Here is a 22031-nt window from a genome sequence, read left to right as displayed (position 1 = left end):
CAAACTCTTCTCTCAAATGATGATTGATGCCTATTATCTTTGTTTCAACCCCATCTGAAGTGCCTTTGGCACACATTGGTGATATCTGCGCATCCTTACCTCATTTTTCTGAAATTGAGCTTGTCTTTTTGCTTTGATCTTGGCAATCGTGTCGGGGATTCTGGCTGACTCGCTTAGATTTAGGACTTCGTACATACATGATCAACGACCAATATTAGGTAGATAGGACCTCATATTCTAACAAATTTGATTAAAAAGTTTTCACCGTACTCCGTATCGTACCTCATAAACTTGTCCTTGCGCCCCGCTAAAAATCCATGTCCGTCTATTCGTCTAAACATAGCAATTTTCATAACCCTCAAGGGAAACCGGAGATCTATCATCGCAAACGACCCGACTGTACAGAGTCAACCCATGAACTCCAGCCGAATCATAGAGCTGCCGGCGTCGAAGTCCGACTCGTCCCACTGGTCCTTTCCTTCCATGCCTTTTCCATTGCACAATTCGCAAGCCTACATAGCTCATTCACGAAATCCGCCACGAGCTTGACGTGCACAAGTTCGCTGACTGAGTATGCTTGCCGAAGAAAGACACGCTCAAGCATTCCCGTGGCGCTCTTGAGGAGGGCGAGATCTTTGGACGCTTGCGGCTCGGAGGGGTTCTGGAGGATATTGCAGAAGATGGCGAGAAGGGCGGACATGGGGTAGAAGATTAGGGTCCTGAAGCGTCATTAGCATTCTGATCGCGAAGTGTGGCTGAGCTGTGAAGTGGAGGAAGGAGATACTTACCAGAAGATACCGTCGACAAGAACGTGACCGGAGGTTTCGAGGTAGAGGAGTGTGGAACGACTCGCCTCGACCGAAAGAGCAAGGCTGGAACTTACGCCGTCCATCACACAGCCCTGAGACCAGGATTTGCAGCGACTGCTCGCCTGGTGGATGATGGTCATGCAGAGGTGGTAGTTCAGGCGAAGAATGACAGAGTGCATGGTGCAGTTGGGATCTGGCCGTTCCTGGGTGAATGAGAGAGTTGGACGCCATTTTGGGGGTACCGAGAGGCGCCATCGCTCAAGTTCATCGTCCAGTTCACGAATGTCCTTGAGGATTTCTGCGTCGGACTTCTTCATCGCTTTGAAAGAGTAGAGGGCGCTGTAGGCACGAGCTTTGATGATGCTGAGGCGGAGGTCCATGGGGAAGAGGGGGTTTTCTGGGAGATCATTTGAGTGGTGGTGGTATTCTAGACTGAGGTGCATTTCCTCCACGTAATTGGGTGGCAGCGTCAGGTCGCAATTCTCGTCGGAGAATAGCTGGGCTTGTCCTGTTCTTATAGAGATATCTTGCTCAATGGTATAGAGGAGCCAGAACAGATTCCGAGAGTGTGATTTGGCCCGCAACTCGCGATCGGTGCATGATATTGGGAGCCAGAGGGACTGATCAGTGTAGATATGTGCTCCAAGCATAAATACCATGCGCGCTGATATTGAGCCGTAGTAGTTGGCGGACTGCAGGTTCCCTGAGCACAATTCCATGATTGCCTATTATCTCTTAGTACACAGAGTCGAGCTTTTGTGCATATATGGAGGAGAGAATCATACTAGTATGGTAAAAGCCTGTAGGCCTTCCAATGTCGGGGGTTCTTGTAGGACCTGCAACGATAGGTACCGCGCCTTGGCAATACAAGCCTCTTCCTCAAGGCGTGGTATCTCTCGGCCTTGTTGGGCGAAGCAGGGGTAACAGAGAACCGACACAAAAGCGGCAAAAGCGAAGATACACGCCTTTGCACCGACATGTGACCTTTCAGCGTTTGGAGCACGTGGCTTATACACAGATTTAATGGTAGACCAGAATAGAACCGGGTCAACGATGGGGAAAACGCGATGCATAACTGAGGTGCGATAGACCTCAAAGCTCAACTCAAGAAGAGCACGGTCGGGAAGATCGAGGGCATTTGGTGACTGCAGGTGCGTCAGCATGGAGCTGGAATCATGCCCCCGCTGTTTCTCCCATGGAGCTCGGCTCGAGTTGAACTGGTCGAAAGCAAGTTTTTGACCTGTCCTTGACTGCACCCATTCTTGTCCTTCAGGGAGGATGAATGGGATTCCAGTGAACAGACTAATCGCGCCCAACTCACGTCCAGCGAAGTGAAGGGGAACCGAAGAAGCAGACTGTTGCAGAATAGACGGTGGGCTAGGGGTAAAGTCCAGGTTCAATCCACTGGGTAGGGGCTCTTGCTGAAGCAGGGAGGCTACTAATTGAAGTTAGCCCATCGATATCCTAATGCGCTACTAAAAGCACCAACCAGACTCTGGTGGGAGTTTCTCGGAGAGGAGCTTCTCAATCCTGGCGATGCGTTCGGACAAATGCGACCCAGGAAGACCCGCAGAGCTAGAGACTCGTGAGTAAAGATTCAGGAGCAATGGAGTGAACAGCTACATACTCCTTCGCATCAGCAGCTCGCTTGCGCGTTCGACGGATCTTGCGCTCAAATGTACAAGGACTTTCATGGTGGCTACACCAGTTACACCGCGGCTTTGCAGCATCACATTTTATCTAGAGGTGGTGTCAATAAAGCCAGCTAAACTTAAGATTCGTGGACCGTACCTTGCGCTTATAACAAGCGTCACAGGCTCTAGCAGTGCGCTTACTGGACTGTTGCGTCTCTTCGTCCGAGCGGTCGCCGGAATTTGGGGAGGGGTACATGGAGATGGAATCACCGGCAACATGGGCTTGCGGAGGTAGATAAAGATGGAGCTAGACAGGACAGATGAATTGGACAGGAAGAGCTTGCCTGCTGCTTGATGAAGACAGGAAGCTGATGAAAGAGAAAAAGAGTCGGAAGCCGAATCTCCGAATGCCGACAGCCCCCCGATGCTACGCCACAAAATAAGCTCCTTAATAAGCGGATTTATAACCCCCTGCCCTCCGTGCTTTTGTTCGCGACGAGATGAGATGAGATAAGACGATTGGAAATATGATAAGATTGTTATGCTCAAAATGAGCAAGTTCATTCAGATTCATAATTGCGTTGCTCGTATGCAAAATATCTCCAGTCATGCAGTCGTAAAATTTAAAGCACAAACGCACGGGGTATAAACAAACTATGGGTAGCACATGTATCAAGTCAGACAAAGAAAATGACCATGGGTTCTTGATGCCCAATCACTGGAGCGAGTGCCGATCCTCGTAAGCAAAGGGGGTGACAAGATGAGCGCGTGCAATAATGGCAAAGTATGGTGTTGGACTGCCTCACCCATCTCAAACAAAATCACTTCGTCGCCTGCCAGGCTTGAGTCTTTTAAGCCGCGCCACTGCCTCTCCCGGGAATAGTACTGATACCGACTCGGACTTTTTGCCGTTGCCCTTGCTGGATGATATCACTTGTTTTGTGATATTCTGGGCTCTGTCATCCGGTATCTCAAGTATCCTTAGCTCCTTTGTAGACTTTCCTTCAGTCGGTTCGTGGCTGGCATTCTCTGAGGCAGACGGGAGAGCCTTCCGGCGTAAAATGCGGCCATCCTTCCCTCGTCTTTCTGTGGTGCGCCGCCGCAATGAAATATGAACGAGTTCTAGTCTGACAATGCCATATAGAACTGAGAATATCACGATTTCCATCATGGAAAGGAATGGAATGTAGTCGGTGGTGCTAAAGATGGTGGACCATAGCATGGGTAAAAGTAGCCTGGCATATAGTAGATCAAGAAGCAATGCGGGGCTTTTAAACTTGTCGCACATGGACACTGCTTGCGCGATACCGTCAATGGATGCAACCCAGACATTGTCCTGTACGGGGATGTATTTGTACAAGTAAAGCAACATTTTGTGGATCCATTCGCTGCCGATCTGTGTCCTGGACGCAAACTCAATTTTATCGAGTCCAGTCGGCTCAGCCCATGCTTTCCATCCTGCACGAAGACAGATCGGACAAGCAAGGGTGTCTGTGGTACGTTTTATACACTTTGCTCCTTGGCAGTCGAACTTTTTCTGAATGTTCGCTTCAAAGACCCTCAATCGATGTTCCCAGAAAGGTAGAAGGTGACCATTTTTATCGTATGGGGAGTGCTTCACCAGCCATTTTGACCAAAAATCCAGAGCCTCAAACGCAGTTTGTTCCCGGCCCCAGAAATATTGGCGTTGTTGTATATTGCAGACGCAGTTAGGGTCGTAACTCATATTGATTAGCTCGGCTTGCGCCAGCTTTTCTAAGCGCTTGTATTGTCGAATGGGGATAGAGGGTTTCCTCTGGACTCTGAAGTACGCTAAGTGACATGCACTGCGGTGCTCATTTGCCCTTTTGGACACGTTCTTTGCGCTACCGATCTTGTAAAACTTATTGCGCCCCGTGGGGTCGGCAAATATGTAGGTAAAGCCGTCGGTAGCAGGGATCGACTTTGTCCGGAGAATGTAAGAGACTTCAAGCACGACGTCCTCGAGCGGGAGCTGTGGAAATACCAGAGGCTCGTCAAGGCCAAAATCCAGATTCTCGTCTGATTCACTCGTGTAAAGATCGGCCATCTCCGCCGGATGTGAGTATCCATGCCGAGGGAAACCCTCGATGATGTGCGTATCTGGGTAGTCTGCATCCATATCCTGGAAGGATCCAGGGACCTTCGAGTCGTCGGATGGGCCCACTGGATCAAAGGTGCCCCAGTCCCCAGAAAATGGCCGCAGCGACTGTCGTCTTATCATCTCGGGCTGTTTTGCGACACGCATAATTTGGGGCGCAGGACTCCTTTCGCGGACTTGGTAAGTCGGGTAGGCCAAGGGCTCTTGAAGGTGGCCATCGTCTCCTTCGTAGTGGTCATTGTAATCGATGAAAGCCTCGTGATCGGTGTCGGGGGTCATCAGCGGATAACGGAAATTGGGCGGGAGGCCTGTGGGCTGGCGCCTGCTCATCGTCACGGTGCTGGACCGCACTGCAGTGCAAGGTCAGGGGGCGCTCATTTGTGGTTTGGAGCTCTTGGGCCAACACGAGAAGAAGCGAAAGAAAAGAAAAAGGCAAGAAAAGAAAAATAAGCGCCAGCTGAGCTGAGGAGGCTCAGCAAATCGATCGCAATTCTACCTATGAGGTTGGCAGCATGTGATCTCCACGGGGATCCCCCTCCATCCTTTCTTTTTCTTTCCGTCCTGCATCCTTCTGTTGATCAAGAACATACGACTGAGTCGACTGAGTCGACTGACACAGTCATGCAAGCTCGTTTTCCTATCTGATGTCTATCCTCATCTGTCTAGATGGTCTTCATAATGATTGACTTTTCTCAACCCTTTACAGCCTACAACCTCTTCTTGAATTGCACCATGGGGCCGTCCCTGACGCTGATGTAGCTGTCAGTAACCTGGAAGGTGCTCGCATCACTCCGCCCCCATCCTTTCGACTGGCTTCCCCCTCCGGTCGAATCTCCAGGGAGCAACCGCGCATCATACTGCCACAGGGTTTTTGCAATGACCAAATACAGTTCCAAGAGGGCAAAATTCTTTCCTGCGCAGCTAGTAGTCCCTGCTGTAAATGGTAAGCAGCTTGAGCGCGCCTTGGCTACATCCTCTTCTGTGACCCCGCCATCCACTATCCAACGTTCGGGTTGGTAACGGTCGGGGTCTCTGAAGTATTGCGCGTTTCGATAGAAGCTCCAATGTGCCACCCCGATTGTCGTTCCCTCTGGAATGAAATCCCCATCGATCATGATGCCTCCGGGAAGTACAGTTCGCGGCAACTCTGATGGTCCAGCAGGCGTGATTCTCATCGTCTCTTCAACGCATGCTCGAAGATACTGGCAAGACATCAATCGCGAACCTCCGCGGATTCCTCTCAGCGATGTGAAGGTCAATCGAATCTCATCAACGAGTCTCATGTATGCGCTTGGTGTTCGCACAATATAGAAGAAGAAACCGGCCAGAATCACTGAAGTAGTGTCCGACCCGGCGATGGTCAGTGTCAATGCTTCGGCTTGCAGCGCCTCTTCTGTGAAGCCTCGGCGACCAGTATCAGGGTCAATTGCGTTAAGAAGGTAATGGAGCATATCTTTTCGGATCTCGCCTTGGTCGTGCAAGCTCCGGGCCTTTTCGGATTGCAGCCGGCGTGACAAGGACTCCTCCACGAATTCATAGAGAAAACGGACATTAGGTGGCGTCAGGACGCCCAGGGCCCAGTCAAGGCCTTTCGGCTTCAGCCAGACTAGAAATTTGACCCATGGAGAATGTCCAAGCTGCACTGTGTAAGCTTGGTCCAAGATGAAAGGGGATGAACGGCTTACCGGATATAGAATCCGCAGAAACGAGGCAATGATATGGGGGATCTTCCGATACTCATTATCACCAGGCTCCTTTGCATTCACCGCTCGTCCAAAGCAGAGGTCGCATAGAACATCTAGGACCAGGTAGTCACATACTTGTGACATATTTCTTGGCCTGGACCAGTCCTTGCCACCACTGTCAATCAGGAGCTCGCACCATCGTTCCACTTGCTCCACTAGTATTGGCTCCATTGAGCGGACAGACCGTTCGGAAAACACAGAGTTCATGACCCGTCTTTTTTGAGCGTGGAGCACAGGATCGGTTCCAGTAATGATACTCGTGTCCAGCGTATTTCGAGTCATCATATCATAAAACTCAGATCGCTTGACGTTGGCTTTGTTATTGAAGATGTCTCGATACGCCCGAGGGGTCCTGAAGAGCAGCCCACCGGGACGGTAACGAACTACATCCCCATAAAGTTCATGGTTCCGCGCGAGCCATAAATGCCGATTCCCGCTGAGGGACCAGAAAAAATCTGGCAGCGAGGAGATTCTCGCAAAGAAAGGCCCGGGGTACTTCGCCAGAGGGCTGAACCAGAGGTCGTAGAGGGCGGAGCCCACAAACTTTTGAGGTACAGCGTTAGCTTCCCTTCAAGCAACACGGTATGGCAATGCGCACTGACAGAAAACACGATCAACCCGATTAGACTGGCGAACCAGTGCTCAATCATAACCCCGCTCACTGTAGACACATACATTTCGACTCAAGACTTGCTGATGAGAACCAAAACCAAGGAAACGAGCGGATTTAGATGATCGAGCATTTTGAGCTCTTGACTTGAGGAGATGGACCAGATACGAGCCCTCCTTCCTTTTCAGCCAGCCACTGTTGTCTGGATGTCCAAATCTAACAGCAATAATGGCCACGGCAGCGATGGCATTGACCATCCAGGACGTCCCGGGAAATTGCTGGCAGTGGGGCACCGGTGTCTCCGATTCTAGCGCCGCCACCATGTAGCTCTCTAGCCTGGTTGGCAATCTGTTCTTCAGCTGCGGATGGACCGTGAGTTTGAGGCTTGCTGAAGTTCTGAACGCATTCGCTGTCACTGCATGATTCTGCACCAATGCCGTTCTTCCAGTCGACTATCAAAAGAGATTCAACAACCATGGCTATTATTCCAAGAGCTACCATTCAGCCCGCCTATCGCTTCAAACCACTAATGGCAAGGCCGGAAACACGAGCAGGCTTCCATGGTCTCAAGACTTATATATACGGTCATTCTTGACTCACAACCTGAAAGGATGATATGTCTATCTACCATTCTTCAAGTACAAAATAGCCTTTGACAATGCTTCCCCCGGAGCCAAAGTCCAGCATTGGAGCCCAGGAGAGCCGGAGTCTCTATGAACAAGTGTGGCAGTCTGCGTCGCCTACTGTTGATCTCGCCCAATCAGCCTTGTTCCAACCACCCTCATGCTCGTTGGGCCTTGAAAAGAAGACTAGACTCACCTACGAGAGGGCTAGGAAAATCTGCGACGTTTACAGTATGTACCGGCTGAGACGAAGGGCGCCTGGAAGCTAACGTTATGTAAGAATTGACAGTAGAAGACATCCTGTATCTGAGCCCGTCATTTTGGAAGCTGCATACAGATTTGATTGGTGCTATGGATGGTGGTGCCATTACATTGGTTGGCATTCAGTACAATCTGTTCATCGGAACTATAGCTCCATTTGCGGCTACTCGTCCCGAACTTCAAGCGGTCATCCGACGCGCGTTGCGATTCGAGATCTCGTAAGGGAGCTTTTTTTTTTGAAGTGACGGCATTTTACTGACAGTCATTAGTGGGCAATTTCTTCTTACCGAAGTCGGACACGGGTTGGACGCGCGAAACCTCGAGACCACAGCGACGCTCCTACCGAACGGCGACTTTGAACTTCATAGTCCTTCTTTAGCCGCTGCAAAGTATGTTTTCGTCTGTCAAATCCATGGCCAGCTAATTGACTTGAATAGATGTATGCCACCCACTACACCCAGGAGTGGGCTTCCCGTAATCGCGGTCGTGATAGCCCGTGTTGTCGTTGATGGCGAGAGTCGTGGCGTAAGGCCTTTCCTCGTTCCTTTGGGAGACGGTCAGGAGATGTGCAAAGGTGTAACTGCCAAGTGAGTCTTGTTCTAACCTAAACGGTGAAGACCTTTACATTTTAATACAATGCAACAGAACACTACCTCCACGTACCGGCTCACATCCCGTCGACCACGCCTTGACCATGTTCCAGCACATCATCCTCCCCGGGTCTGCCCTTCTGGGTGGCCTCGAAAAGCCCGCAAGCGAACGAGACCAGTTTCTCGCCACGATTCATCGAGTCGGTGCAGGAACCCTATTCCTCTCTAGCCTCGCGATCCCCGCCCTCAAACTCGATGTCTACAACGCAAGCCAGTTCAGTCTTCGGCGAATGATCCTGGCGCCAGACGGAAAGCCGATGCCTGTCATTAATTTCCGCACACAGCACCTTCCTATTCTGCATGCTGTGGCTCAGTACCATGTCCTCCAAGCATTTCTGGTCCAAGCGGGAACAATGTTTCGAAGTAGAAAGGTCGATCCGCGAGTTCGGCACGCTGTCGCGACCATTTTCAAAGCCGTCGCTTTGCAACACTTTCATAAGAGCGTACGAGCCATGAACGAGGGCTGCGGATGGCAAGGATTCTACGAGCACAATCAAATCCTCCAGACTGAGGTGAGTGACTACCCTACAAACAGTTCGCATTGGGTCTCCAGCAGCTAACAATAACCACAGCTTGAATTCCGCGCTGTGGGCACAGCAGAAGGCGATATCCGAGTACTTGCCATTCGTACGTCCCATCCCAATTATCTCGTCTCGGTAATTTCCACTAACTATCCTAGGCCTTGCGAGCGAACTTCTGATCGGCCGCTACACCGTTCCACCGACCAATTCCCCCGAGTCGCCCCTCGCGCAGCACGAAACGTCCCTCTTCGCCGAAGCTCAGTCCCTTCTCCTTTCCTCTGGTGGCATCCACCGCAGCGAAGAATACAACCGAAACATTCTTCCTCTTTCCCTCCCCCTAACCCAAGCTATCGGCCACCGCATGGCCTCCGAAGCCGCTGCTGCCGCTAGCATCGACCCCAAAATCATTGCTCTCTATGAGAGTGGCGTTATACTCGAAGATTCCGCTTGGTACGCGGAGCAAGGTGGCATTAGTCGGAAAATGCAGAGAGAGATGGAGGCTGAGGCGGCTGACAACTTGTTACCAGAGCTGGAGAGACTGGTAGGGGAGATTGGGGCGGAAGCCTATAGTACTGCGCCGATGACGAGCGACGAGCTCTGGCATAGCTTTGTAGAGGGACTGGAAGAGTACAAGGGAGAGGCGGAGGTTGGGGTATATTAGAGGCCTCTGTCCTAGATAATTTTGTTATGGTATGGCTTAGCTCAGTACTCGATCTATTTTCTAGATCACATCAACCTTACTTGTTTTCTCTATACAGATTAGTAGCACCTTCTCTTCACTGCAGTACAACTCCGGTTGCCAGTGCCCTCTCCGGTGCCGGTGTTCGCTCGCTCTCCATGTACCCTTCTGAATTGCGCCTTCCAATCCAATAGCGCTCCCACCTATTTTTCGGAAAGTGCGACACAGTTGGTCGCCCCTCCCTATTTTGACCTGGAGGGTCGCACCTTCCAAGCCCGGCCATAGTCATTCCAGCTTCTCAAGGAAGGTGCAATCCAAGTTGGTCGCTCCTTCTTAATTCGAGCTCGAGAGTCATGCTTCCCAGAGCACCAACGATCATTGATGAATGGTCAAGCGCTTCATTTGTAATCATAGAGAGGTGCCATGGGGGTTGAATTTGCACCCTTCGATGCTGCAAAGGTGGAAGTTTCAAGGGACCGGGGGAAGGCACGAGCACTGAGTTGGTCGGTCCTTTTCGATAGGAACCGACCAGCACCTGGGGAACCTTACCAACAGCATAAACAAAACAATATAGAAAAAAAAAGTATCTCTCTTAGCGGGGAGATGTGGGAAGGCGAAACAGGGAACATGAAACACAACGTCGAGGGGTTGTACGAATTTGAGATCTTCTGCCGATACCTATCGCTCCTCCCTTGAAGACTCGATTGGTGACGCACACCCACTATGTCGAGATATTGTAGAGATAATGTTGGTCGAGTAATTTCTAACCCTGAGAACAGTATACGTACTTGCGGACAGCGGGATGCATGTTGCCGGTTTTCGGGTGCAGCTTGCCGGCCGCTCAACTGTAGTTAACTAGTTAGTTATTTGGTGGGGCCCCGCGGCAGCGACTAAATGTGACTCGATTCAACCTCATTTCCCTCCATTCTTCTCAACCCCAAAACACACCTCTGATCTATACTGCAAAAATGGACATCGCCGCATCCTTCAGCAACAGCCCCTCGGCAATAAAATGCATAGACATGCACACAACCGGGGAACCCACGCGGATCATCTACTCCGGGTTCCCCCACTTAGACGGCGAAACTCTGCTTGACAAACGGGACCAGGCACAAAAGCACCATGACCATATCCGAAAACGAGTCATGCTGGAGCCCCGCGGCCACAATGACATGTACGGTGCTATTCTCATCCAAGAAACAGAGCTTGTGCGCAATGGAGATGCGCACATCGGGGTTCTATTTACGCATGCTGGGGGGTTCTCGACCATGTGTGGGCATGCAACTATTGCCTTGGGGAGGTTTCTGGTCGACACGAATGATCTGAACGTCTTCCCGAAGAGAGATGAGCTGGTTGTTGATCAGGAGAAGAAAGAGGTGGAGGTCAAGATTCATGCTCCGTGTGGAGTTGTAACCGCAAATGTTCCTGTTGTTGTTGGTCAGGATGGAAGCGTGAAATCCGACGAAACTCGGGGAGTCTCATTCCTTTCATCGCCAGGATACGCTGTCACCGGGCTCGAGGTGGATATTCCAGACGAGATACGGTGGTCAGAGTTAGGGTCAAAAAAGACGATCGCGCTTGATATCAGCTACGGGGGAGCATTTTATGCTCTGGTGGATGCTCGAGAAATGGGATTCGCAGAAGGGCTGAACAGTGGCGAGCTCAAAATGAAGGCGCTGGCCGCTGCAGCGAAGAAGTTAAAAGGCTATTTATCAACTCATCCGACTGTGGTGGAGGCACTAAAACTCGCAGAGGACGAGAGGCTCTCTTTCCTGTACAGTGTTATGGTTGTCGACTCACAGATTGGATATCGACCCGACGGCGTGGACGGCGCAGAAACGGGTGTTTGCTTCTTTGGTGATCGCGACCAGATTGATCGGTCTCCAACCGGGTCTTGCGTGACAGCTCGCATAGCTCTAGCCCATGCCCAAGGGGCTAGAGAACCCGGCCAGAAGTGGGCATACAACTCTCTGGTATCGAATAAGTTTCAAAAGGATGCGTTTGTTGGCGCAATCGCCGACGATGATGTCAGCGTAACTGGCGACAATGGAATTAGTTGGTCTGCAATCATTGCCCGCGTCGAAGGCAATGCGTACTATACAGGGGCAGTGACATTCGTACAGGAGTTGGGTGATGTTACCAGTGAGGAAGGGTTTACCATAGATTTTTGATAACGCAGAGACCATCTAGCAAACGTGTCAATGTATAGACCAATACAACAACTCGTATAATCGATTCATCAGAAAGTGTAGAATCGTATTTTTACTTATGCTATCAACTTGATCAGGTACCTACCTCAGGTGAACATGATAACTGCAATGATTCCAGTATTTCCAGGTCGAATGCTACCCCAAGCTTTGCCACTAGGCACAGCTTTACAAACATTTTCCATGTCGAATGCCTGGATAAATCGGCACATTTCGACTACAGGGTATAGTTATCGCCGAGCTTCAACATCGCAGTGGGGAGATTGCGCCGGATCGCATTTGGTAAAAAGGGAACAAGCACAACTACAGCTAGGACGACTTTTTGTTTTCTCTTTGAATGTGTAGAGGATCAATCATTGTTAGAGACCGCACTCTACTTTTAGAATCCATAAGCTCAGTCTGGGTTCAACCAGACTGGCAGAAATATATAGTTATGCAATGTCATTCGCTAAAAAAACACCCACCCATCACCCACATGGCGAACCAGAACTCAAAGAAAAAACCAGAGAAACAAAACATGGATATAAAATAAGAACCAGGAATTTAAACACAGCCCAAGCTATCACCAAACAATCCCTTCGTCGTCACCGTCGTCCAACCCCCAGGTCACACCGCCACACCTCCCTAGAGGCCCCCAGTCAAACTCAGGTCCTAAAACTCGCCGAAAACAAGGGAGAACGTACCCAAAACTGATCGAAATCACATAACAGTACAGATACAGCAATCGCACTCTGTATCCCCACAGTCACAGCCAAAACACGGTTTCGAAACTGTCTTGATGGGCTTGCTGACCGAGGAGCCGGAGCCGGAGGCTGAGGATGGGAGGGTCGCGTCTACAGGCGTGGAGATGGATGAAGAGGCCATTTTGTCTTGAGTAGATGTCTGATATTGTAGTTTTCGAGGTATTAGAAAGGTAGAGAAGGGAAGAACTGGGGTTATAAAAAGACGACGATGACGCAGGCAGCAGGCTGGCCTTATAGCAGTGGCTGTTATGGCTCCACTCAACTAGGTAGCTTGTCTGGCGCTAGCTAATAATAGCCGTGGCTTGTGAATGTGAATAGGCGATACTTGCGTGTTCGCTAGGCGGCTACAAGTCTACGGCTGGAAATTGGGAAAACCAAAGATGGTAAAAGTATGTACAGTCAAATTCAACTTTTAAAGAGGCTATCTTCCCGTCATAAATCATTGCCATAGTCCATTCGTCACACTGGCAGTCCGTGGTCATCGCGCACAAGGCTCACCGGCCTGGCGCTCCGGGGTATCTTTCTAAGGGTCATCCAAAACATGTTCAGTCTATCCATTACTTTAATTGTATCCGTAACTCATCACCAAGCGATTGCTCGCATTTACAGCTGCTCAGCCCAGGGAGCAGCGCCGGGCTGCATCTGGTTGAGCCACTTGACGAGTTCAACAAGCTCCGCGCGGCGCTCGTCCTCAAGCTGTTCGGCATCGCCGAGAAGCACAGACTGGAAAACGGGGATGAACTGAGGAGTCAGCTCGCGGATGGTGGCGTCTTCCCACTTGTACAGCTGGCAAATCATGCGGTACAAGGGGTCGTTCTCCTCGTAGTCGTTCTTCAAGGGAAGGATAGAGACGAGGACAGGAAGAACGTCCTTGATAGGCACGCTTTCACGGTGCTTGAGAATCATGCGGCTCAAGCAGCCGGTGGCGTTATCCTGGAGGCGCGAGACGTCCTGGTGCAACAGCTGCTCCAGACGGCTGAGGATTGTCGGGAACTCCTTGACGATGTCGGCAGAGTTAGAGTGCTCGACAAGACGACCGACAGCATAGGCAGCGTTGGATTTGGTCTGGGGGTCCTCGTCACTCAGGCGGTGGATCAGGAGCTTGAGGAAGGAGGGAGTGAACTGAGTGGCGGAAGCGCCCATGCCGTTGATGCACTCAGCAAGGACACCAACAGCGGTGGCACGTTCGATAGACTCAGTGCTGCCAGCATAGCGCAGAACAGTCTTCTCGAAGACCTTCCAGAGCTCGGCAAAGCTCTCACCAAGAGCCGCAGCCATACCAGAAACAACATCGAGAGCGGTGTCTACAACAATCCAGTCGAACTCCGAGGTCTCCTCACCAGCGTCATCATCCTCGTCAGCAAATTCGAGCTGGCAAGGGTGCTTCTTGGTTATGATGTCGGTGATCATGGTGATGACATTGTGGAGGGTGGTCTCGTTGGAGATTAGAGCAGGACCGCAGAAGCGGAGGTTCTCAGCCATGTTGCGGTTGATGTCGGCGACCGTGGACCTAAGTTTTTGCGCGGTTAGCAATGCCCGAGGAAGTCATCGTCAAGTGAAAATATGCAAAAACATGAGATCAGAAGTAGATAAACGTCTTTCACATCAATCACAACTTGTGTGTCAAAGTGAGCTGGGTTAAACGAGTGGTATCATCATTTCAAGAAGGGGTGTGCAGGCAGACTTGCAGAGTATGAGATTATTTGCAGGGGAAACATACCGATCATCTTCCTCAGTCCACATCTTGATGGTGGCAGTCATGAGGATCTCTCCAAACTTCTTGACCTCCTTGGCGGGCTCAACCTTGATGGGAAGGCCGGGCTGCCACTTGGCCATCTGGCCAGACTCCTCGGCAATGGCGAAGAGCATGGCATAGGAGCGGTGCATGGTGCTGATGGTAGCCTTACGGACACCCTCGTAAGGATGCTCTGCAAGGGGCATGACCATCTCGATGGTCTTCTCGAAGTAAGGCAAGTAGGCGCTACGGGTGTGGGTGACGAGATCGCCGATGATCTCGATGGCAATCTCCTTCTCGAGGGCGAGAGGAGTGGTGGCGGTGATATCATCCCAGTCATCCTCCTCATCAAGATCTACATCCTCGATCTCACCATCCTCACCGACAGGCTCATCATCATCATCGGCGCTGGCAACCTTGACCTTACGCCCGGCAACAGTCACCTCCTGACCAATGAGGTCCTTGGCGGCTTCACCGAGAGAAACTTCAAGGTCGTCCTCATCCTGCTCAAGGCAGTTGAACAGACCCTTGACGGCACCATCGAGGAAGGTGGCGAAGTGTTCGCTGTAAACCTTGGCCATGGCGCCCCAGAAGATGTAGGTGCTCTCCTTGAGACGCGAGTGTCCGAGGTGAAGAGCTTCCTCAGTCGCGCGCATGAGAGGCTCGACGTACGGCTGGTAACGCTCAGGGCCAGCAGCAGCAGACATCTCACCCATAGCGTCAGTGACACTGGCACGCAGGTCGAGCTCCTCCTCGCTGTCCTTGACGGCAGCGAACTCTTGGAGGAGGTGCATCGAGTCATCGAAGAACGGCAGGAAGGCTTCGCCAGCGGAGGAGGCAAGCGAGCCAAGAGCACCAGCAGCGAGACCCTTGATTCTGAAATTGGGGTGCTTGAAGAGCTGGTGAAGAATGGGAACAAGCTCGGACTGGTAAGGAGCAACCTCCTTCTCGTCCAAGCCGTCAACAACGGCATCAATGGCGCTAAGGCCGGCCTTCATGATGTCGACAGTAGGACCCTCCTCCTCGCCCTTGGATTCTTGCATGGCACTAGCAAGGTTCTTGAAAAGCAGAGGCATGAGCTTCTCGTGCTCGCGGTTTAAATCTTCGGTAAGATCATCCGCCAACCGGGCAACGGCGTGTAGAGAGGCCTGACGGACCTTGAGCTCACCATCAGCGAGGAGCTGCAGGACCATGGGCATAATTTCCTTCATCTGAGTGCTGATGAAATCAGGAGCACCCTCAACAACCATACCCAGGGACATGATACCCGCCCGGCGGTAGTCGGGGTTAGGGCTACTGAAGTACTGGCCAAGGGACTGGAGAAGAGGCACGACGACTTGGCTAGGGGGAAGGCTCTGGGCGAGCATGTCGAGCAATCCAAGGGCAGAGCGGGCAGGTGTAATGTCATCATCGTTAGGCGAGGCATCACCGAGTTCGGTGACGATCTGAAGAGCAGTGCGGGCGAGTTGCTCACCAAGGCGCATGCCTTGGATCTTGAGCTTACGGTACTGCACAGTCTGCATCAGGAAGCTGATGGCCTGGGTGCGGGTATCCTCATCGAGCTCGGTGTTGGCGGCAATCTCGTTCATGAAGATCACGAGATCCTTGAGATGGACAGTGAGGAGAGCAGGGTCGAAACCGAGAAGAGTCTGGAAGACTTCGAAGACCTGCATGATCTGATCATCTTCCTTTCGGTCGATGGCGTCCTTGAGAACGGCAACCATCGAGGGGACGAGTTCCTGGAAAGCCTTCACGGGACCCATGTTCTCCGCCGAGTCGAGGTACATGGCCAACTTACTCAGAGCAAGAAGGGTGTTGATGCGCACCTCGGCACTTTCGGGGTCACGAATGGTCTTGCTGAAGAGAGTGAAGAGTTCCTGAAACTTCTCCTCGAAGCCCTCGCCAAGAGTCTCGAGGATGGTGAACAGAATGTAGATGGAAACGGCACGCTCGTCCTGGTTTCCGCTATCGGCGGCCCGCATCAAGAAGTTGGGAAGATCGGCCCATTGTCCGTCCTCGAGATCAACCTTGGCCACAGCAGAGATGACGCGAGCAACAGAGTGACGGACTAGAGGGTTGGCCTCGCTGACTCCGGAGCGAAGAAGCTGCTCTCTGAGTCCGGGCTTCTGATCACCCTGGACCTTGACCCAGTGCTTGCTGACTTGAGACCGAGCCTCAACAGCGGCGAGCTGCTTGAGCTGGGGATCATCGTGACCTGTAGCAACCTGGATAAGGAGAACAAGAGACTCGGGGTGCTTGTAGAATTCGCGCTGAAGAATGCCGGTAGCCTCCTTCACGTTGCCCTGGGTGGCTATTTTCAGTCAGCGATGTTTTCGATAAAGTAGTCTTCTTCTTTATTCCGGTAGACTTACGGTTCAGAACGATCTGGAGCTGCTGAAGGAATCGCTGCTGATCCATGATGGAGATGTATATGCAGAATTTTCCACCTTTTTCTCAAAAATATTTCAGGGTGGGGTTATCCCTCGTCCTCTTAGTGTGTAGGACTTGGAAAGGGACGAAAACGGCTGCCTGCACCGAGACAGACAGCGCAAGGGGTATCACAGAAATATGAACAAAAGAAAGAGAACAGGGAAAGGAAAAGGGAGAAGGAGGATGAGAGAAAGAAAGAAGCAGATGTGTTGTGGAGGGGAAGCCTGAAGAATAAAAGGCACGGAAAAAAAAAAAAATTAGGGGAGCTCAGGTCTTGGCGCGGTCATGTGAGCCCCACTCTTCTAGAGTAAACAACGAAAAATGTCGTCAATTTTCCAGGCCTGACAAGGCGATAAGCACACTTCTTGTGCATTTTTCTCTATCGCAAAACCGGATACTGCAATCTAGAACTTCAAGTGCTAATCGGAGATATCCTTCCGTATTTTGACGCGCTTTAGGGCACGCGACGCGTTGTGCGCCTCGAGAATTTGAGTCGAACATGGCAGAGCTATTACTTAGTAGTCAACTAAATTTTGCGATAGTGTGCCGGTATACCATGGATCCATTACTAGATACTAGCAACGACCCATGTTCAAGTTCAGTCCATGTGTGGCCCCCGAATAAACAAAAAAGTTTCCTATCCAGACTCCGGTCCGACTATGTTGCCCTGGTTCATCTTAATGTACTAGGATGGGGAAAAGAGAGGTATATAGACACACTCCCACACTTCATTATTGTGTGCAGAGAAGCGCAGTAGCGCGGTATTTGCTCTAAAAACTGTTGCTGCGCACACCGCAATCATAACTAATATTCGTCCGAGTCATAATCGTCGTTCAAGAGGAGCGACCGGTATCCTCTAGATGCAAGGTTTTCTTCTAGACCCCCATCGGTCTCGGGGTCAGCGTAACCTGGGAAGTTCGTTAGTAATGCCGTTGAAACCTGGGTGTACACCTCGTGCTAGTAACATACCGTGTCCACCAAAGTAACTAAGCGCCACGGGCAAGAAAATGAGCGCGTGTGTGGCCGCGAAGATGATCAGCGCCAACCATACCCTGAAATAGTAGATCTCAAAAATTTTGCTTCGGGTAAAGGCTAAAACGCAAACTCCGAGTAGCTTGGTTACGGTGATACCGCTGAAGACACTACCGCCGACGTTGACCAATGCTGTCCAAGCACGAGCGTCTTTGCCCCGGAACCTCACGGGAGTTGTGTCCATGATAGCGCGGGATGGAAACATAAAGGCACGTGCAATGTGGGCGCAGAACTCAACGCTGATTCCCACACATATGACCAAATTGACGAGGGACACTGCATTCAGTGACACGCCAGCGATTGCCATAGAGCCAATGATATCCACCACAATCATAACAACAGTGGCTGTGACAACGGCTCCTGTGGCAACGGATCCAAGGAGGATAGACGTGATTGCGAAGATAATTGCCACAGCTGATCCCAATAGTGTGCCAGCGAGCTGAACGATTGAAACGTACTGGTCAAAAAAGATGTACGACTTGGAGTATGGGAACACATCAATGTCATGTTCCTCTGAGATGCCCCGAGCAATACGTCGGGCAGCAACATAGGATTTGATGAAGTCATCTTGAGTGCGGAGTGGTGTGTGAGAGGTTCTAAAGTGGCTTGCATTGGTCGTGACGTGTCGCCGGTCGAAGACAAGCGCATTACTATAAGGCGCCTTTCCACCAAGGGGACATGATGCGTCCGTAGGTGATTCGATCCATTTTTCAAGGTAGTGAATGAATTCTTGACCTTCTGGCATACCGGATAGGGTGATGTTCCAGGCTGGTGTTCGTTCTTCAAAGCACAATTCGTCATCCTCGTAGCAGCAGTCCTGCTGTGGGTTTAGCCAATAGAAAAAGTCATCAATCCAGCTAGCGGTGAATCCGGATATGTACGAGACATTTGGCCGTTTCGATTCTTGTTCTAGGACAAACGGCAGGGAGTACTCCTCGCAAGACGTGAATCGCCCGCAAAGCTGCTGTTGGTGTTGTCTTTCGGTTACATTGACGTTTCGAGTCACAAAGTAGACCGGCGGTCCAGCACCAAAGTATTCGCTAAGGTCGTCAAAGTACTGTATCAAATAGGAGTCACTGGGTAATGCAATGCGTTGGTCCAAGCCCAGGGCCACTTCCGGGATCAAAGCTAGTCCGGCAGTTAGGACTCCGAGAAAAGTAATCACAACCAAAACCTTGACCCTGCGGTTTAGGAGATATGGCGCGTAAACTTTGCGGATGAATGTTTGCAGCGCACTCTCGGCTTCCTGGTCCTCGAAACCTCGATCCTCCGGCATACCAGAGTGAGCCTTACGCACGGTGAGACAAGGGATGCAGTCCGCACGGAGACTTTCAACGCGTCGTTGGTTCAATGCAAGGACGGAAATGAACATGGTAACCTGTAAGATTGCGTTTATAAACACAGCTCCTGCTGCATAAACAGCAAAGTTCCTGACAGCGGGCATTCCAACGAAGACGCCCAAGGCGAAAGCGACGGTCTCAGTGATAGCCGAGAGAAAGATGCTCGGTCCGATTCGTCCAATGGCACGCGAAATCCGCTCATCGATCTCTTCGTCAGGGTGACTGACATTCAGTCGTTCAAATTCGTGAACAATAAGGAAGATGTTGTCAACACCGACAGCCAGGACGAGGAATGGGATTACCTCGGCGATGATCAACGTGACTTTGATGCCCGCGGCTGAGAAGAGTCCCACGGATGCAGATACTGACATTAGAACGATGACAATTCCAACAACACCGAGAGTGAACTTGGACTGCACCAGGGCATTCGAGGGATTGCTTATCAACGACCGCCAGGACATAGCCACTGAACCGAGGGCCAGAGATGCGTAGATGAACATGATGATGTAACTAACAACCACAATTTTGGCGTCGGTATTGCTTGACTTATTCAGCTCCTGCTCAACGCTCGCTTCCGTAGAGAAAGAAACCCGAAGCCCACGCTCCTGGGCTTCTTTCTGAACGTGCTCAAAGATACCTTTGAAACTATTCTCCCAGTCAATGGCGTTCGCTTCTTTCTCGGAGCCTTGCGCATGGTTGTTGACAACCCAGGTTACGATGAGGGCTTGAGCATCCAGTATATTGCCTGAATGTTCGTATCCGCCTAGAATCATTTCTGGCTTCAAAGGCTGCTTGAAGTCTGGAAGGCAGCTGACATCGCCCGGTGAGGCAGTGCAATGGGTCAGCCGTTCTTCCCATGTCTCTGGGTCCAGGTTTGATGCAGAGCCACCAAAGTAACCGGTAACAGATTGGATAACGCATACATCACCCGTTGGTTTAAAGCATATATCATCCAGGGATAGACCTCGTTCATTAGAGGTCACGCGGCGGACAAGAGATTCAACCTCGAACCACCAGCTTAACGTGTCATAATCAAGTAACCGCCTATTTTCGACTGAAGAGTTATCGCTGACGAGGAAGGCTTGTTCCGCGCGATAGAAGGGTCCGAAGTTTTCATCGAAGAACGCCTTCTCTTGAGCGGCGGCAGAGGTAGGACTTACCCAGAGGCGCACCGGGTCTGTCTCGACGGCGAACCGCAACCAGCCTAGACTCAAAAGTATCACGACGACGACGCTGGATACAATTGTGATGGCGGGAAATCTCGCGCAGACCGAGCCAATACGACTGAATATTGTGTCAAGCATGGAGTTCAATTTATAAATGCCATGCGGGTATTCCAGGTGCCCGCCTGCGTGGACGATTTCGCCCTCATCCTCATCGTCACTCGGGTTCGGGTCCTGCAGAAGTCGCACTCTTTCAGGTTTGCGGTATCGGCGTTCTTTATATGTGAAGTAGCTCGAGAATCCCGCTACGGCAAGTAGGAAAGTGGAGTAGATCAAAATGACCGTGAATGACATGCAGGGTAAAAGACCGACATGGCATTGTTCTTGTGTTTCCACCGCAGGGAGTTCAGGACACACATCCGGACAGTCGACGCAGGAGCAGCGGTATACGGGTTCGGCGTCATTGCATGCCTTAGGGTGAATATTTAATGCTTCCATGCCCTGTGGGTCTGCCTGAGGTTCGGTGTGGTAATTGATCTGGAACGGGCTCCCAAGGAATTTCTTGTCGCCCAAGAACTTTACGAATTGTGAATAGTTCTTTGCGCCACCTCCAATGAAATCGATAGCTTTTCCACCCGACGCACCATTCTTGACGTTCTTGCAGCTGTCATAGAAACCGCTTTGGTATTCCTCCGACCAGATGTTGTCGAGTTCCGTGACGAGATCCTTCCCAGAGGTACCTTGCTCGGTTTGCGTGATATTGATGAAGAGAGATTGATCAGGTGAGCATGTAAAGGTGCAAAATATGTTAAAGAAGTTGTCTTTGCAGGCGGGACACGACGAGATGATTCCTTCAGCGAGTTTCAGGTTACTCGAGAGAGCATCAATCTAATGAGATACCATTCAGAGTCAATCTTGCATACCTCGGTGCTTGAGGCGCAACTTACCTGCTCTTCTTTACAGCATATCGGTCCTTCTTCCCATTTGCTGCCACAAAGATTGACAAGCTTCTCCCGTACCGCTGCTTCGGGATCCTCTGCAAGGCCATTATCTGGGCAGGGAAGCTCTCCGCCAAAAAACGACTGTTTACCACAGTGACCTCGGATGGCGCATCGACCTTTTTCGTGGATCTTGGTTTCACCCTGGGCGAGTGATTGCGGGAGGAGACCCAGAGCGGCGGCGACGGGGATGAAGCGGAGTCCCCGCATCGTGTTGGCGGGTCTTCAAAAGCGCAATGGTAATAGAGTCATGCGAGACGATAACAATATAGAGAGATTCAACGGTTCTTCGAGAGGGGAAGACAACGCAATAATCTGGAAGATTGTGATGACAGCAAGAGTGGTGTCGGAAGAGCAAGGCAGGCAATCAAGAGCAGGAGGACGGAAGGGCGCCAAGCAACTACGTAAGCGGAGGTGCTCCGTTGGTTTGTTGGAGTGTGTGTACACAGGTCACGTCACCTAAAAGACGTGGCTGCGTGACATATACCCCTTTCACATGACCGCCAAGGCCATTAATCAGCAGAAATATAATACATAGTTTTCTGAATTACAAGGTAAAACCTGCAAGGTATAATATTATTAAGTTCTCTTAAAATATTCTTAATATTAGAATATGATAGTAGCTATACTTTATAAGTATATAAACTAGCACTAAAGTTTAAGTACTTATTAAGTAGTTATCAAGTACTTAGGTATTTTATGTGATAGTACTGAAATAGTTACTGTGGCTCG

At 50.8% G+C, this 22031-nt stretch overlaps 6 protein-coding genes across 6 annotated transcripts; 2 read left to right on the top strand and 4 right to left on the bottom strand.

Annotated features, from left to right (window-relative positions):
- Window positions 1-312: 312 nt before the first annotated feature.
- BJY04DRAFT_226950 (putative C6 transcription factor) lies at window positions 313-4892 on the bottom strand (the record flags this gene model as incomplete). Its single annotated transcript, XM_073718525.1, has 8 exons — window positions 313-719; window positions 789-1534; window positions 1595-2244; window positions 2299-2384; window positions 2437-2549; window positions 2601-2725; window positions 2762-2870; window positions 3261-4892. 8 exons carry the CDS (start codon window positions 4890-4892, stop codon window positions 431-433), a joined length of 3750 nt encoding a protein of 1249 aa, XP_073572360.1. The 3' UTR covers window positions 313-430.
- Window positions 4893-5269: 377 nt separating this feature from the next.
- On the bottom strand, window positions 5270-6984 carry BJY04DRAFT_217039 (cytochrome P450; the record flags this gene model as incomplete). Its single annotated transcript, XM_073715930.1, has 3 exons — window positions 5270-6199; window positions 6248-6850; window positions 6910-6984. The coding sequence occupies 3 exons, from the start codon at window positions 6982-6984 to the stop codon at window positions 5270-5272; spliced, it is 1608 nt and encodes a 535-aa protein (XP_073572359.1).
- Window positions 6985-7280: 296 nt separating this feature from the next.
- Window positions 7281-9854, top strand: BJY04DRAFT_36871 (putative acyl-CoA oxidase). Its single transcript, XM_073720219.1, has 7 exons — window positions 7281-7771; window positions 7821-8019; window positions 8071-8190; window positions 8239-8388; window positions 8447-8963; window positions 9024-9078; window positions 9131-9854. The coding sequence occupies exons 1-7, from the start codon at window positions 7576-7578 to the stop codon at window positions 9631-9633; spliced, it is 1740 nt and encodes a 579-aa protein (XP_073572358.1). The 5' UTR covers window positions 7281-7575; the 3' UTR covers window positions 9634-9854.
- A 706-nt stretch (window positions 9855-10560) lies between these two features.
- BJY04DRAFT_186383 (putative proline racemase) lies at window positions 10561-11885 on the top strand. The gene has a single exon (XM_073710897.1). It carries the CDS (start codon window positions 10620-10622, stop codon window positions 11820-11822), a length of 1203 nt encoding a protein of 400 aa, XP_073572357.1. The 5' UTR covers window positions 10561-10619; the 3' UTR covers window positions 11823-11885.
- A 1319-nt stretch (window positions 11886-13204) lies between these two features.
- BJY04DRAFT_217036 (putative importin beta-4 subunit) lies at window positions 13205-16754 on the bottom strand (the record flags this gene model as incomplete). The annotated part of the gene is made up of 3 exons (XM_073715929.1): window positions 13205-14111; window positions 14322-16647; window positions 16709-16754. The coding sequence occupies 3 exons, from the start codon at window positions 16752-16754 to the stop codon at window positions 13205-13207; spliced, it is 3279 nt and encodes a 1092-aa protein (XP_073572356.1).
- An 839-nt stretch (window positions 16755-17593) lies between these two features.
- On the bottom strand, window positions 17594-21672 carry ncr1 (sphingolipid transporter NCR1). Its single transcript, XM_073720218.1, has 2 exons — window positions 21249-21672; window positions 17594-21189 (listed from the first exon to the last, which is right to left on the bottom strand). Exons 1-2 carry the CDS (start codon window positions 21507-21509, stop codon window positions 17665-17667), a joined length of 3786 nt encoding a protein of 1261 aa, XP_073572355.1. The 5' UTR covers window positions 21510-21672; the 3' UTR covers window positions 17594-17664.
- Between the last annotated feature and the right edge of the window lie 359 nt (window positions 21673-22031).

This window comes from Aspergillus karnatakaensis (assembly GCF_047715665.1).
Source record: "Aspergillus karnatakaensis strain CBS 102800 unplaced genomic scaffold BJY04scaffold_18, whole genome shotgun sequence".
In the NCBI taxonomy this organism is placed as follows: domain Eukaryota; kingdom Fungi; phylum Ascomycota; class Eurotiomycetes; order Eurotiales; family Aspergillaceae; genus Aspergillus; species Aspergillus karnatakaensis.
Note: the sequence above shows the minus strand (reverse complement) of the source record. Positions and strands in the feature narration are given on the sequence as shown.